Raw genomic sequence first — 14,886 nt, forward strand, 5'->3', positions numbered from 1 at the left:
ACATTGTTCAATTCATCAAAACATTTAAAGACATACAGACATTTAGAGACATACAAATATACATTTCTATGTAGCTAAAGTACAGAACAGGAATTCATCATATGGGAAGCAAAAAAGGGAAAAGATACAATATACAGTGAGGGAAAATGGGGGGGTGGGGGGGATTCAGATTTTACAGAGGCCAGTTTCGAATTGCAGCCATCCGTAGGTGCCCTTTGAGAGCGGTTTTGAAGGAGTCAAGGGATTCACATGTCTTAATGACTGTTGGTAGGGCGTTCCACATTTTGGTGGCATAGGAGCGAAAATAATTTAGTCCCTTGTTTGTGCCGAATCTGGGTTGTACATGGTTTGTTGCACTCCCTCTGGTGTTGTGGGTGTGGACTTCGTTTACATTAAGGAAGTATTTAGACAGGTACATGGGTATCTTGGTGGTGTATCGAATCTTGTGGACCAGACCCATTGCAAGATGCTGTACTCTGTCGTCGACCCTAAGCCATCCCAGCCTGTCAAAGTGGGCAGGGGTGAGGTGGGTTCGGGGGGTGAGGCCAAGTAGGAGCCTGACCAGTTTGTTTTGGGAGGTCTGGAGCCTTGTTTTAAGGGCCTTTGAGGTGCTGTGGTACCAAGAGGTGGATGCATAGTCAAAGAAACCTTGTACGAGGGCTCCTGTTAAGGTCTTCAAGGTGTTTTTGCTGACCAGTGAGGAGATCCTGTAAAGGAATCTTGTTCTTTGATTTACTTTTTTGATTACGTTGGTGGCCATTTTATCACCGGAAAGATTGGCCTCCAGGATGGAACCTAGGTAGGTAATTTCATCTTTTCGTGTGATAATATTGTCACCCACTCTAAAGGTAATGCCCCTATGTATACATGTATGTAATCTGACACCACTGCCATAACAAGCACAAATGAATCATTACGTCATACGCTGCCACGGGACATATGCATCAAACGACCCAAGTATAACCACAGTATACCACTAATCAACTTACAAATGACATATACTGTACATATATACATAGAGGCATTTCTTTTAATCCACCCGACACTGAAAAAAATCTTTATTACGTCACCATTGAGAGCCAGTTATACCCTGGCATTGGTACATATCTTCATCACGTCATATGCTGCTATGGGACATACGCATCAAACGACCCAAGTAACCACAGTATACCGCTAATCAACTTACAAATTACATAATACATAGAGGCATTTCTCTAACACCCGCATTAATTTCTACTTGCAAAACATAGATTTCAACCTTACTACTACTTTGTACTACTATGACTGACACTAAAACATGTTAAAAAAAAAAAAAAAAAAAAGTTTGATGGAAAATTTATAAAAATTATATAATATAAAAAAATTAATAATTTACATTTCGGGGATATCTTTCACAATAATGAATAAAACATGTTCTAGACATTCTAATGATCACAAAAAAATATATATTACAATTATTGTACCTACTACAGAGTCCAGACATTTTTAATTTGTGTGAATTTCAGCCTCTGTGGGGGGTATTTATATGCAAATATCATGACCAATGGCATTGAAATGGCATTGCAATGAACATCACTGATGACGTTTATGTAGGTGAAAAAAGAACAGAAAAAAAAAAAATGTTGCTAAAAAGCAATGCTGGGTCTTAGAGGGTTAATCCACCCCGACACTGAAACATATTACGTCACCATTGAGAGCCAGTTATACCAGTACTTGCACGCTCTGCTTGTGCACTAGTAGGCCATTTATGGCCTACTTGGGTGCAACAAGCAAGTAGGCACTCGACAGAGTGCAGTTCTAGTTCCGTTTTGTTTTGGCTCGGTGTGTAGTCTGGAAAGTCTTCACGGACATGGGATGGGGTTCTGCAGCACGGGAGAGGAGCGGGGTGGCTGAGGCTCCCCAGGGCTGTGGTAGCGAGGGAGAGATCTTGTTTTTGAAACTAGCTTGTTGTCATAATTGCCCTGATTTATTCATTGCTTGGTATGTTACGTCTATCACTATTCATTATTGAAAATACTCACTAATAAAAGGAAGTTCTATAGTCACTGTATAAAAAAACATCACACTTTCCTGAATAATGGAAAATTATGCCTTGTTTAGTTGGTTCTATACGAATAACAGTCAAGGTGTAGCTGCCCTCGATGTGAAAGAATAAGAGTGGATTGGTCTCAACGGGTGTTTTTATTTTCCTTTGGAATCATGGATTGTACACCGTGAAAACTATGGAAAAATGGAGAATACATACTTTAACATTTCATAGTTTTCATTCAACAATAAAAGCAGTGCATTTGCATAATCACGTTAGTACAATCCAACAATAAAATACTTTATAGTCGATTATAATTCAGTGATTCAATCAGTAGTAAAAGCATCAACATAGAGACCCAGACAGGCATAAAGCAAAGTGAACCAAATCAAAACATCATAGACCCAAACAAAACCAAACAAAGCAATAAAGCCCAAAGTAAATAACAAACGAAAACCCAAAACAAACAATCCTAACCTTGCTCCGGCTATCGAGGGGCTAACATGTTGTTTGGAACCTTCACACCGTCACCCATCATTATGTGTCAACGCTGAGTACAGCAGGCGGGCACTGTGGAAAGCATAAACTGCTCAATCTACTGAAGGTTCAACATTTACCGCATTAAAATGTGAGAAGCGTTTCCAACCAAACATACCGTCTCGCTGCTACGTCTACGCACAGGCTGTCTGTCTCTCTCTCCTGTCACTGTCTGACTGCGCGAATGAATGGGCGGTGCGTGAAGCGAGCGGTTTTAGGTGCGTGCCTGTGCAGTAACAGGGCACTTCAAAATAAAAGGTAAACCAAACGTACAAGAAGTGTCAAAATAAATATAATCCAATGCAATGTAAATAAACAAATCAACTTCAAACTAAAATAATTGAAGTTAAAACCAGCAAGTGTCCCCGACACTTACACTCCCCCCAATCATGTTACCTAGCTAGGGGAAATCACTCTGATTTCAACAGAACATGATTCAATAGTTTCACAAGGTCCATGAGGTTTCGCAGGATAAATTATTTAATTTGCCTTTAGATGATAGAAGGTTTAGGGGAAATATTTTGCTTTGAGTGGGTTTTTTAGATCCAGGATCTCCACATGGGTCTCCCTTGAAAATTTCTACCGCATCTGGGGTGGCGCCCTTGGCCTCCAGTCTCTCACTGTGTAGATCCTGGTTCTGTTTCTCCAGGGTCTGCGTCATGTCCAGCAGGATCCCAACCAGTCCGGATTCAAGAAGGCCCACTCCACAGAAACTGCCCTGCTGGCAGTCACAGAAGCACTACATGCTGCCCAAGCTGCTTCCCACTCTGCAGTACTGATTCTCCTAGACCTATCAGCAGCATTTGACACAGTGAACCACCAGCTGCTCCTAGACACCCTAGCGGAGCTAGGCATCGGTGGAACGGCACTAAAGTGGTTCTCCTCCTACCTCACCGATCGGACCTACCAGGTTTCCTGTGGAAAGGTCTGTTATCATCCCCCCGAACCCTCCAAACTGGGGTCCCACAGGGATCTGTACTTGATCCCCTCCTTTTCTCACTGTACACTAAATCCCTTGGCACTATCATCTCTGCTCACAATATATCCTATCACTGCTACGCCGATGACACACAACTGTTCCTATCCTTCCCCCCCTCTGCCACTCAGGTGGAAGAGCGCATCACTGCATGCCTGGCTGACATCTCACAGTGGATGTCCTCCAACCACCTCAAGCTGAACCCAGACAAGACTGAGCTTCTCTTCTTCCCAGCTAAGTCCTGCCCTATGCGGGAGCTAACTATTTCCGTAGACAACGCCCTGGTAACGTCTGTCCCAACAGCCAGGAATCTTGGTGTTGTCCTGGACAGTCAGCTCTCGTTCAAAGCTCACATCACAGCTGTCACTCGATCATGTAGGTTCACACTCTATAACATACGACGAATTAGACCGTTCCTCACCCAGGAATCAGCCCAGCTCCTAATCCAGACAACAGTCTTGTCAAAACTCGACTATTGTAACTCCCTCCTTACTGGCCTACCTGCATGTGCACTTAAGCCTCTCCAGCTGATCCAAAATGCAGCAGCTCGCTTGGTCTTCAACCAGCCAAAATTCTCACATGTCTCCACCCTGCTCCGCTCCCTCCACTGGCTCCCGGTCGCTGCCCGCACAGAATACAAAACTCTGATGCTGGCATTCAAAGCAACCAAAGGTATGGCTCCCCCATATCTTACAAGTATGATTGAACCCTACAAACCCTCCCGCGCACTCAGATCAGCCAACGCAGGGAAACTGGAAGTCCCCTCACTAAAAACGCCGGGACAACGCTCCACACGTCCCAAACTCTTCTCCCTTCTGGCTCCAAAACTGTGGAATGCACTTCCCATTGCAGTCAGAACTGCAGCATCACTCCCAATCTTCCGCCGTAGCCTGAAAACCCACCTTTTCAGACTCTATCATGGCCCATAGCACTTACCCTAACCCCTTAGATAGCATTTCTGTTGGATTAGATAGCATTTGACACAGACTTATAGCATGTTATGTAGACAGCACTATAATTGTATTGTATATAGTCATAGCACGCCATAGTACATATGTATAGCATAGTAGTGAATATGTATAGTTTATTATGTATAGTGTATGTATAGTTTCATCATATAGATATTCCACTGTTACCTTCTTAGCTTACGCATGTTTCATGATAAATGCTTTTATGTGATGTATTCCCATGCTTTTGTTCTTGCTTAAATGTAAGTCGCTCTGGATTAAGAGCGTCTGCTAAATGCCTAAATTGTAAATTGTAAATTGTAGGTGGTAAAGTGTTTCTTTCAGCCGTTTCTCAGAAGAACGCAGAACTGACACCTCCTGAATCTGCGTCTTCAGGTCGTTCTGACTCAGACTTCGCCTTTGAATCTCCTGCTCCAGCAGTAAGTTCAGGTTTGTCACTTCCTCAGAGAGCATGAACTTGTTTACCTTTAGCTTTATCCAGCTCTTTCTGGGACTGCTTGTAGTCACCGTTCAGCATGGTGTGGTCTTTCTGTAGCTGCAACAGATCGCTTTTCACCTGTAGCTTGGAGTTGTGCTCCTCCTGAAGGCTGCGCTCCACCTCAGCTTCCACAATGGACTGACGAATCTTCTTATCGGCCAACTTGACTTTGGTGGCCCGGTGTTCTGCCTCCTCCTGTTCCAGACTCTGCTGGAGGGTCTTCAGCTTGTACATCAGGTCAATCTCCTGGTTGGTCTTCTCTCGGTCAACGTCATCGAGTTTCCTTTGTAGTTTCTTATTCTCTGCCTGGGCCTTGGAGAGAGAGGTCTTCACATCCTTCACCTCCTCTTTCAGCTCCGAGATGCGTCCTTGCGGGTTAATGATGGTATCTGTCCCCAGGCTGCGGTCATGTCTCTCAACCGCTACATGGTTTGCTTGAGACTTTAACTCCGGACACTTCTGGTTCCTCTGCTGATCAAGATGTGGATTTGAACCTACTATACTCCACCCCAATATAGTTCTTTGAGCAAAGGGGTCACCATCGTCTCCAGTGATGACCTCGAGGGGTGCCAATGCTACTGGGCAGTCGTTACCAATCAGCAGTCCAACCTTACAGCTTTGCAAGAGGGGCATCTTGTTTTCCAGCTGTCTGAGATGAGGCCATTGCAGAGCAGTATTCTTGGTTGGAATATAAGTTTACCGGAATCAAGTTGCGGGTGTAGGCATTGGGTAGTTGGATTTGCTTGTCAGACTGCATACCTCTGACTTGCAGTCCTCTGATGTTCTTGCTTGCCGTAACAACGTTAATGGCCGTCATGGTGCTAAGTTTTAGCTGCACAGGCTGGGAATCTACTTTCAGTTCTTCAAGGAGATCTTCTAAAACGAATGTAGAGTCACTCTGAGTATCGAGTAGGGCGTACGTTAGGACCACTCTCTGGGGTTCTTCTGCAGAGGACAGGAAGACAGGTACAATGCTGGAGGTGGCAGAAGCTCGTTGGAATATTGTGTGCGCCATGGCAGTATGAATTTCCTGATCGGTATTGTCATCTGGGGAAGTGGACTCATTTGATGTTTCTCCCCCCGGTCTGTTCTCTCGGTCGACATGCAGGCAGGTAGGATGTTGTTGGTTACATACTCTACAGGTATGTCTCCTCTGGCATTGTTTACTACCGTGTCCTGTCCTTAGGCACCCGAAGCAGAGGTGATTTTCAAAAATATATGCCTTCTTGTCTTCGATCGGTTTATTTGCGAATATGGGGCAGGTAGCGATACCGTGTGCTTTCTGGGAGCAGATGGGGCAGGTGAATGAAGGTTTGGGGTCATTGTTCTGAGTACTGGTGTGGAATGCCCTGGCTTTTCTTAATGTTTTATCGTCTGTAGACCTGTGGTGTAGTAAAAGAGGAGAGGCAATAGGGTTGCAAACTATGTTGGCTTCTGTCTGGATGTATTTAGCAAAACATGGGAAGTTTGGGTAATCCCCAGAGTTGTCCAGTTCCTTCGCCACTACCCTGCTCCACCCACGCACGATCCACTCTGGTAGTTTGTGAAGTATTCTATGGTTCTCCTCACAGTCATTTAAGATAGATAGGCCTTTAATGTGTGGCATTGCTTCGACACAACTTTGTGTGCCAAGGTATAAGATAAACTCATACAGAGGGACATACTAATTAGCTGAAAGTCTCCTTCTTCTTCTCCTTCTTTTCTTTTCAAAATCTTGAACAGTATGGGTGTCAAGTCACAGATTCATAGAAAAAAAAATATATATCAGATTTTAGTATAATTCTTCTCCTCTTTAGTATTATTATTTTATCCTATATACGTATACTATAAATGCACCACGTCTCTGTGTGTACTTACGGAGCTGGCCTGTTCTGACATCTGCAGACTCTTTGCCTGACAAAGAACTCCATATATGGGCATAAAAGGGACATAGACATAATAACTGGGTGGGGGCATTAATTTCCAACTTGCATCGTTCCAAGTAGGCCAGTGCAGGCACCGCTCTAGAGGCTCTGGGCAGGGCCCAAATTAGCCAATTATTGACCACACCTGGTCACCCTAGATCTCTGTACTGCAACCTTATTTTCACTCGGCCATTACAAGGCAGTGCTTTACCATTGTTGTGCATTGGATTCTTAAAAGAGCAACAAAATTATTTCATGTCAGGACTAGTTTTCTGAGAGGACGGTGATTTGAGAAACTCTGAAAGCACAAGAAGTTTAACCCATTCTGGGCGGGCACCCATTTTGGTGTTGGCATCATGTTATGCTTTATCTATTGAAAAATAGCAGATCTACAAGCTCATATCGCGCCACCGAGTGGCGCGATACGAGCTTGAATTTTTTTTTTTAAATCGAAGAACGACTGTCATTTTTTAGAATCTGATCTCAGGTCAGAATGGGTTCATCAGGACCAGTGTGTGTCCGGCGGAAACCTCGTATGAATCTGATCTCTGGTCAGAATGGGTTAAAGTAGACAATGGCCTCGCTGTGGAATTGATCCAGTGCACAAAGCAGCACTTTGGGGAAATCAAAACCGTCATTAAAGTTTCATTTGTCTCTGCTCACTTAAACTGTCCAAATTGAAGGGAGTATAATAATGCTCTCCTGGGGAGAGGCTGGCTTATGAAAATATATCTGCAACTAAGCATGAATAGATTGTTTTAAACATCATGTCACCATGAATAATTACGAATCTGTTCTTTATTGTATTGCCTGGTTAAATATTATAGGTAAAATATGAATTGCTTCCTTTACACCACTTTTGCGAGCGGTAAAAAATTAAAGCAGTTAGCAGTTCAATTTTAAATTAAAAGTTTGTATTTTTTTCAGCTGGAAGCATCTGGTTTAGAATAAAAAAGACTTCTTGAAAAAGATGTCATCCAGGATGAGCAATGTTGTATTTGCTAACTGTAGGCCTACTGTATACCACATACTGCTTACCCGTGTGTGCACACACTGCACACAGACTCCTGATGAAGACCTGATAGGGTCGAAACGTTGAATCTATACTGGGAGCATTTAAAGGGACACTTCACCCTTTTTGCAAAAACATATATGTTAATGACGTTTAGAAGCTTTAGATCACTTTCCTGGGGGTATTTATGTGTGTAATATGTGGTTTTAGTTATTTTAGATTGTAGCAGTGAGCCTGTTGTCTCTGATGTCATGGACACTGGTCTCACTACCTTCCTGGACTACAATTCCCATAATTATTTGGTGCACTGCTCCTCCTTGTGGATAGGGGGAGAGCTGTCTTACTGAGACAACATGTAGTCCAGGAAGGAAGTGAGCCCAGTGTCCATGACATCAGAGACAACAGGCTCACTGCTACAATCTAAAATATCTAAAACCACATATTACACACATAAATACCCCCAGGAAAGTGTTCTAAAGCTTCTAAACGTCATTAACATACATTTTTTTGCAAAAAGGAAGTGAAGTGAAGTGTCCATTTAAGAGCGGTGTGCGGACATCGTTCTTTCTGTATGTATATTATTTTGTTCAGTAGGCCTACCTGTCAACTTTTCTAGATGTCCGTGTGATCTTATCTCACTGCGCACAGAACCCAGGTTTAAAAGCCTGCTATGGGGGGTTAGGCTGCCAGCACAGTGTATATAGGCCTACCCATCATGCCACGGTGGGAGACAGACAGTCAAACTATACATTATGATGTCTGCTTTCATGCTGAGCCTTTTGTTTTCAAGCTTTTTGTCTTCGGAAAGAGTGTTCAGTGAGCTAAAAGGAGTTGAATGCATTTCAACCTTTTAGACTGAACTGAGTTGAATAATGTTATGAATGACGACGATGCTATTTATTGCCCTCTATCCTGTCTTCTCTAGTATAATTTAGTGTAGCTGTGGAACTACCAATATTTACAATTTGGAGTTATGGATTTCATTGACTTTAATCTTTTCTTAATTTGTCTGTTATCGTGCTGCTGGAACAAATGCAATACATTTAAGTGTGAACATAGGCCATAGGCAGAGATATGCTCTCTGCAGACCACTTCCTTTTTGTTATAGTATAATTTAACTGGAGTTCATAAGCTTACAAAAGGATTACCGGTAGTACGAGAGAACGTTTTGTTGAGAAGGTAAATGTTTATTGCAGCAAAACACAAAGTGTCTGTAACCTGTGTTTACAGTCTGTGTCTGTAAGGACCCAGAGGATAAATAGTCTGAACAAATAAATAATAAACCACTATGAAGGGTTCTGAGATTGCGTAACATAATTTTAAACATATAGTCCTTTCATGCTACATGCTACATTGTGTTTAAGCACATACCAGAGTATGTCCATACAGTAGGCTATCTATAGCAGCTGCAGTGATTGGAGATGGTCTGATATAACTCATACTGAAAAATTGACTCTGGTGTTGGGTAGGACACCTACTGGTTGACAAGTGGTACTGCTTCAAGTTCATAAACAACCTCAACCCTGGCCGAACTCTGATCCCTTAGTTTTCTTTAATCAGATTTTGTAGGCTAAGCACTTATGACAGTATTCTAGCAGACTGGGAGCAGCCTTGCATAAAATGTGAAAAGTAAATGCATAACTTTCACTTAATATTTTTTTCTTTTCTTTTTTACAGGGAGCCAATTTATTTTCCCTGCAGACTCGCCGTTAGATCCTGACACAATCTTTTTCAAAACAATGCAGATTTAGGGCTATATCTTGCGCCACCCCTTAACCCTTATCCCTAAACTTATTTGCCCTTTTTTACTATGAAAAAAAAACCCTTTTAAAATAGTTAAAATAGCTGATCTACAAGCTCACAACGTGTAGATGTAGATCGGCTAGTTGAACTATGTAAAAATGATTTTCAAAATAGTAAATAAATCTCAAATAAGTTTAGGGATAAGGGATGAGGGTGGCGCAAGATGAAGCCCTTGGTCTCAAACGACAGCCAGAGAATGTATTGTGCCACCTGTGCTGGTGAAATGGGCAGCAGGTTAAAGGTGCAGTGAAATGAAAAAGAAGTTTTTCATACTTTTAGACCATATCCGTGGTCATTATATGGGCATACCTAACAATGGATGCCAAAAAAATGTGAAAATTCTCATTTCTGTGTGTTTTTATATCAAAGGTTAATAAAAACGATTGCATTATTTATTTATTAAAACGAAAACGTGCTGCGTGATGACGTGTAGAGATACATCGATAAAAGCCAATAACAATGAAGCTCACCCGTTTAATTCCCCATATTTGCGCGTCCGTCCATCACAGCTGCTACTGATTACAGAATACTCCGTTTTTATTTCCATTCCAGATAACATCCAGACAGTGTATTACTCGCTTTCAACTTAATCATCACGCTAGAATATGTATCTGAAAACATTATATGGAAGAAATAAGCCACATAACAGTAAACTGGTTGTGCTGGCCGACCATATGATTTATAAACAAACAACACCACGCTGTTGCGCCTAGCATAGCTACCGTCCCTAGCTACCGTCCCATCGCCTGAAGGGATGCGACGCTCTGATTGGTTCAGAAACTTCAGACCGGTGTTTCATGTTGAAACACCATTTTCATGTTGTTCACCATTTCCGTTTCACTGCGCCTTTAAACTTGCTACTGTGTGTTTGTATGCCAGTCAAACGTCTAGACGCCAATCAAATAGAATACTGAGACCTTGAGCTGAAACCTCACAGCCAAAGTGCTGAGGCCGCAGATACTGTGATATGATTATGAGTGCAGATGTGTGTGTGTGCGTGCGTGCGTGCAGAGGCGCAACACTGACCGAACGCTAGGGGGGGGGGGGAAGTTTAACCACATTATCAGCAGTGCCTCGAACAGGTCAAAACTCACTGACCATCTGATCTGGAAGTTAGCCTATCCTATATAAAATGTACAACACCTGGGAAGTTTTCAGGAGAGGAGAGAACCCATGCAACTCGAGAGGAAAGAAAACCTGGCTGCAGCTTACCTGGTGTTGACAGTTGTTCTTTCATTATAGCGGCGTCAATCTCCTCCTTTCCCCATAAATCCCAAAATGGTGTAATATAATAATATAATTCCCAAAGTGGGGTCCGGGGACCCCCAGAGGTCCTTGAGCGAGTTCCAGGGGGTACAGCTACATGATAGTTTGGAACCAAATGGACCCTTGTTGTGGCATGTCATCATTGTCATGTGGACGCTCTCAGTTTTTTAAATTAACATTGATTTTACATTATCAATTGGAGTCCCACAGCTAGAAATGGCATTAAAATAGGGCCCGTCCGTCATTTTTCGCGCAGACGAAATTAAAGCCTGCATGGGTATCGAGGCTATCCGTAGCCTAATGGCAAATTAAGCATGTCAAACTGGGGGTCCTTGAAATTAAACGGGTTGAGAATCACTGCTAGAGCTGTAAGTCCTTCTCTTCTCTTCAAATTGGGGGGGGGGGGGGGGGGGGGGTCCGCGGGCTAATACGTGTCCATTCGGGGGTCCTTGACACGAAAAGGATAAAGCTTATAATATCCATTCATCACATCTACTGATATAGTCAATACACGTCTTACCAAAAGTGGTGCGTGACACCAAAAGTGGTGACCTATTGAATCCTGTTCCTGTATTATTAGAATCATTACAGAGTGCAAAGCACATTGGGTCACTGATGGCGGTGTAACAACTCCCAAACTTCCGAAAGGGACAAACCATTTTGGGATTTACACAGGGGTGGATCAAATATATGCTTCAAAATATATCGCGTTTATGAACGCAGGATTTCAAAAGTATTACTCCTAAGATAACTTTGGAGCCAGGGGGGGATACAGGGGGGGGGGGGACCCCCCCCCCAGCCAGGGGGAACCCCCTAACTCATTTGGGGGGGACCAATGTGACGCTGGCAGGGGATTCGTCCCCTCCGTCCCCTAGGTTATTGCGCCCCTGCGTGCGTGCGTGCGTGCGTGCGTGTGTGTGTGTGTGTGAATGTGTGTATGTAGGCTACATACAGCGAGAACATACAACCAACGGAAATGTTTTATTGGTTTTAAATTTTAATTCGTTTTTGACTTGTGCGTGCGTGCGTGTGTAACAGACCTGGACAAACCAGTCCTGACGGTACACCAGACCATCAGCGACGTCCGTGGGAGTTACCAGGAGAAGACGGTGTTCCTGCGCTGCACCGTCAACTCCAACCCGCCCGCGCGCTTCGTCTGGAAACGTGGAAACACGCCCATCGAGCAGAGCAAGGACAACGGCGTTGACATCTATGAACCGCTCTACACACAGGTACAGGATAACACATAGGCTATGGCACACATAACACATTCTACTACAGGATCGTCAGAAATCTTGTATCTCCTCATTCAAACTTTTTTCCCCTTTTTGTCATGCTACACTAACTACAGTGTCACGAAAAGTTGCTAATCTACTGAGCTCACAATACGGCATGGAAATCCTTTACCTGTACTTCCTGCCTTAATGGTCCAGTAAATAAAGGAAGGCCTCAGGATCAGCTAGATTATAGTTATAGGCCTACTCACCAATGAACACAGTTTTTAAATGTGCAACTGTTATTAAAATGACAAAAAGTTAATGTCAAACGCTTTTAATGATAATTTCAAAAGAGCTGGGCACATATTTGACACACAAAATGCCCCCTCCTCTCACCAAGGTGCACAGGAGACGGCATCAGTGGCTTCTGATGTATATTTAGATTTTTCCCCTATAGTGGTCTTGGATGTTTTCCTTGCCCTATCTTCATTGGACCCAAAAAAGTCCTCGGGTCCGGATGGCCTTGATCCTTATGTTCTGCGATTAGCCGCAGCAGTTATTGCTAAACCCATAACTGACATTTTCAATCTTTCACTAATTTCTCAAAACTTACCTGTTTAGTGGAAACAAGCTTACATTTCTCCTCTCTTAAAGGCGGGTGACCCTCTTGATGTAAACAACTCTAGGCCAATTTCAAATCTCTCTGCCTTAGCAAAGATTCTTGAAGCCCAAGTATCAACAAAGGTAAATCACTCTCTTGATTTGCATATGATCTTAAACCCCATGCAGTCAGGCTTCAGATCCAAGCATAGCACGGTCACAGCAGGCCTTGTTGTATTGGATGACATCAAGGCTGCCTGGGACAAGTCCTATGCCTGTGCTGCCCTGTTTATTGATTTATGCAAGGCTTTTGACACCGTGGACCACCCTATTTTGCTTGATACTCTGTCTAATTTAGGCATGGGTCAAAATCCGATAAGCTGGTTTAAATGTTACTTGCTGGGTCGGACACAGTGTGTCAAAATAGGCGACATTGTGTCTTATCCTGCAACTTTGGAAAAAGGTGTCCCACAGGGTTCGATATTAGGTCCCCTACTCTTTCTTCTGTATGTGAATAGCATCTGTAGTCAATCAAAGCACTCTAGGTACCACATGTATGCAGATGATACGGTTCTGTACACCTGTGCGCCGACTCTTGAGGTGGCTGTTGCAAATTTGTCCATTGATTTCGTCTCCCTGCAGCACGAATTAATAAAGAGCAAATTATTGCTAAAACTAAAGCTATGTTGTTGATTCCACAAGCTATTTCAGCTCCAATGAGCATCTCCACTCTCGATGGAACTCCCATCGAGTGGGTGGAACGCTACAAATACCTTGGCTTTTGGTTGGATAAACACCTTAACTTCAAATTTCATATTGATTCCTTGTGCAAAAAGCTTAAATTCACTCTGGGTTTCTTCTACAGATTGAAGGCTTGTTTTGCTTGTTCAGCTCGTAAAAAAAACTGGTCATTGGTCTCTTTCTGTCCCAATTGGATTATGGTGATACCATTTATAGGTTTGCCTGCTCCTCAACCTTGACCAAATTGGATCCCTTGTACCATGCTGCATTGAGATTCATAACAAATTCACCTTTCAGAACACATCACTGCACGTTGTACGCTGGCCATCTTGGTCGTGGAATGATCTACAGTCCAGACTAAAATTGGCTTTGAAAGTTCCCTTGAGAAGTTTCAAAAGGATCATCTTTGATGTACAGTCCAACACCTGCACCTGTGTGGATATGTACTAGCCATATATTGCCCATATATTTATTATATCGGTTCAGATCGTGTAGATTGTGTATATGGTGAATTTTGCCCTGCTACTACAAAGTAGGACAGGTGACTTGTTTTTATGCATTATACTTTAAGGTGTATTATGGATGTTGTATTTGCTGGTTCAAAATGTAACATTGACGATGTGGTATTGAAGTGTAATTTTTATTTCTGCCTCTTGGCCAGTTCCCACTTGTAAAAGAGACGCAGTCTCAATGTGATTTTACTGGTTAAATAAAGGTTAAATAAAAATAAAAAATAGGTAGGCCTAGTTGAACAACTAGTCGACTTCCAGTAAAAATCTATAGAAGTGAAAGCCCTAGTGTGTGTGTGTGTGTGTGTGTGTGTGTGTGTGCTTGCATGTGTGTGTGTGTGTGTGTGTGTGTGTGTGTGTGTGTGTGTGTGTGTGTGTGTGTGTGTGTGTGTGCGTGCGTGTGTGTGTGTGTGTGTGTTGTCTAGGGTGAGACTAAAGTGTTGAAGTTGAAGAACCTGAGGTCCAGGGACTTTGCTGATTACACCTGCCAGGTGTCCGTTAGAAACGTGTGTGACATCCAGGACAAGGCTGTCACCTTCCGCCTCACCAACGCCACCGGTAAGACACGCACGCATGTCAATTGCTGATTTGATTTGATTGGATTAATCCAAGTGGGTCATGTCTGACATGTCGTCATTGCGACTGATTTAGGCTCGCCAGACTGTATCACTGGGCAACCACTGATTCACTGTGCCGGTACAAGATAATTGATTGATTTTTAGATCATAATCCTAGTTTGGGATTTGAACATGCACACAATGCCCTCGGCGTGCATGCATGCGTGCGCGTGCGCGCGTGTGTGTGTGTGCGTGTGTGCGTGCATGCCTTACGCATCGCACCTCCCATTGT

General features: G+C 43.1%; 1 protein-coding gene across 1 annotated transcript in view; it reads left to right on the plus strand.

Moving 5' to 3' along the window:
* The window catches only part of LOC310854731 (MAM domain-containing glycosylphosphatidylinositol anchor protein 1-like), a gene marked incomplete at both ends in the record, with an annotated part of 191,228 nt that overhangs the window by 102,292 nt on the left and 74,050 nt on the right, over positions 1 to 14,886 (plus strand). The window contains 2 exons of the mRNA XM_083759404.1: positions 12,009 to 12,202; positions 14,463 to 14,595. Of these exons, the coding sequence (XP_083615530.1) occupies positions 12,009 to 12,202; positions 14,463 to 14,595 (327 nt within the window). The remainder of the gene's footprint in view (positions 1 to 12,008; positions 12,203 to 14,462; positions 14,596 to 14,886) is intronic.

The sequence above is a fragment of the Protomyctophum parallelum genome, assembly GCF_964188405.1.
Source record: "Protomyctophum parallelum genome assembly, chromosome: 2".
In the NCBI taxonomy this organism is placed as follows: domain Eukaryota; kingdom Metazoa; phylum Chordata; class Actinopteri; order Myctophiformes; family Myctophidae; genus Protomyctophum; species Protomyctophum parallelum.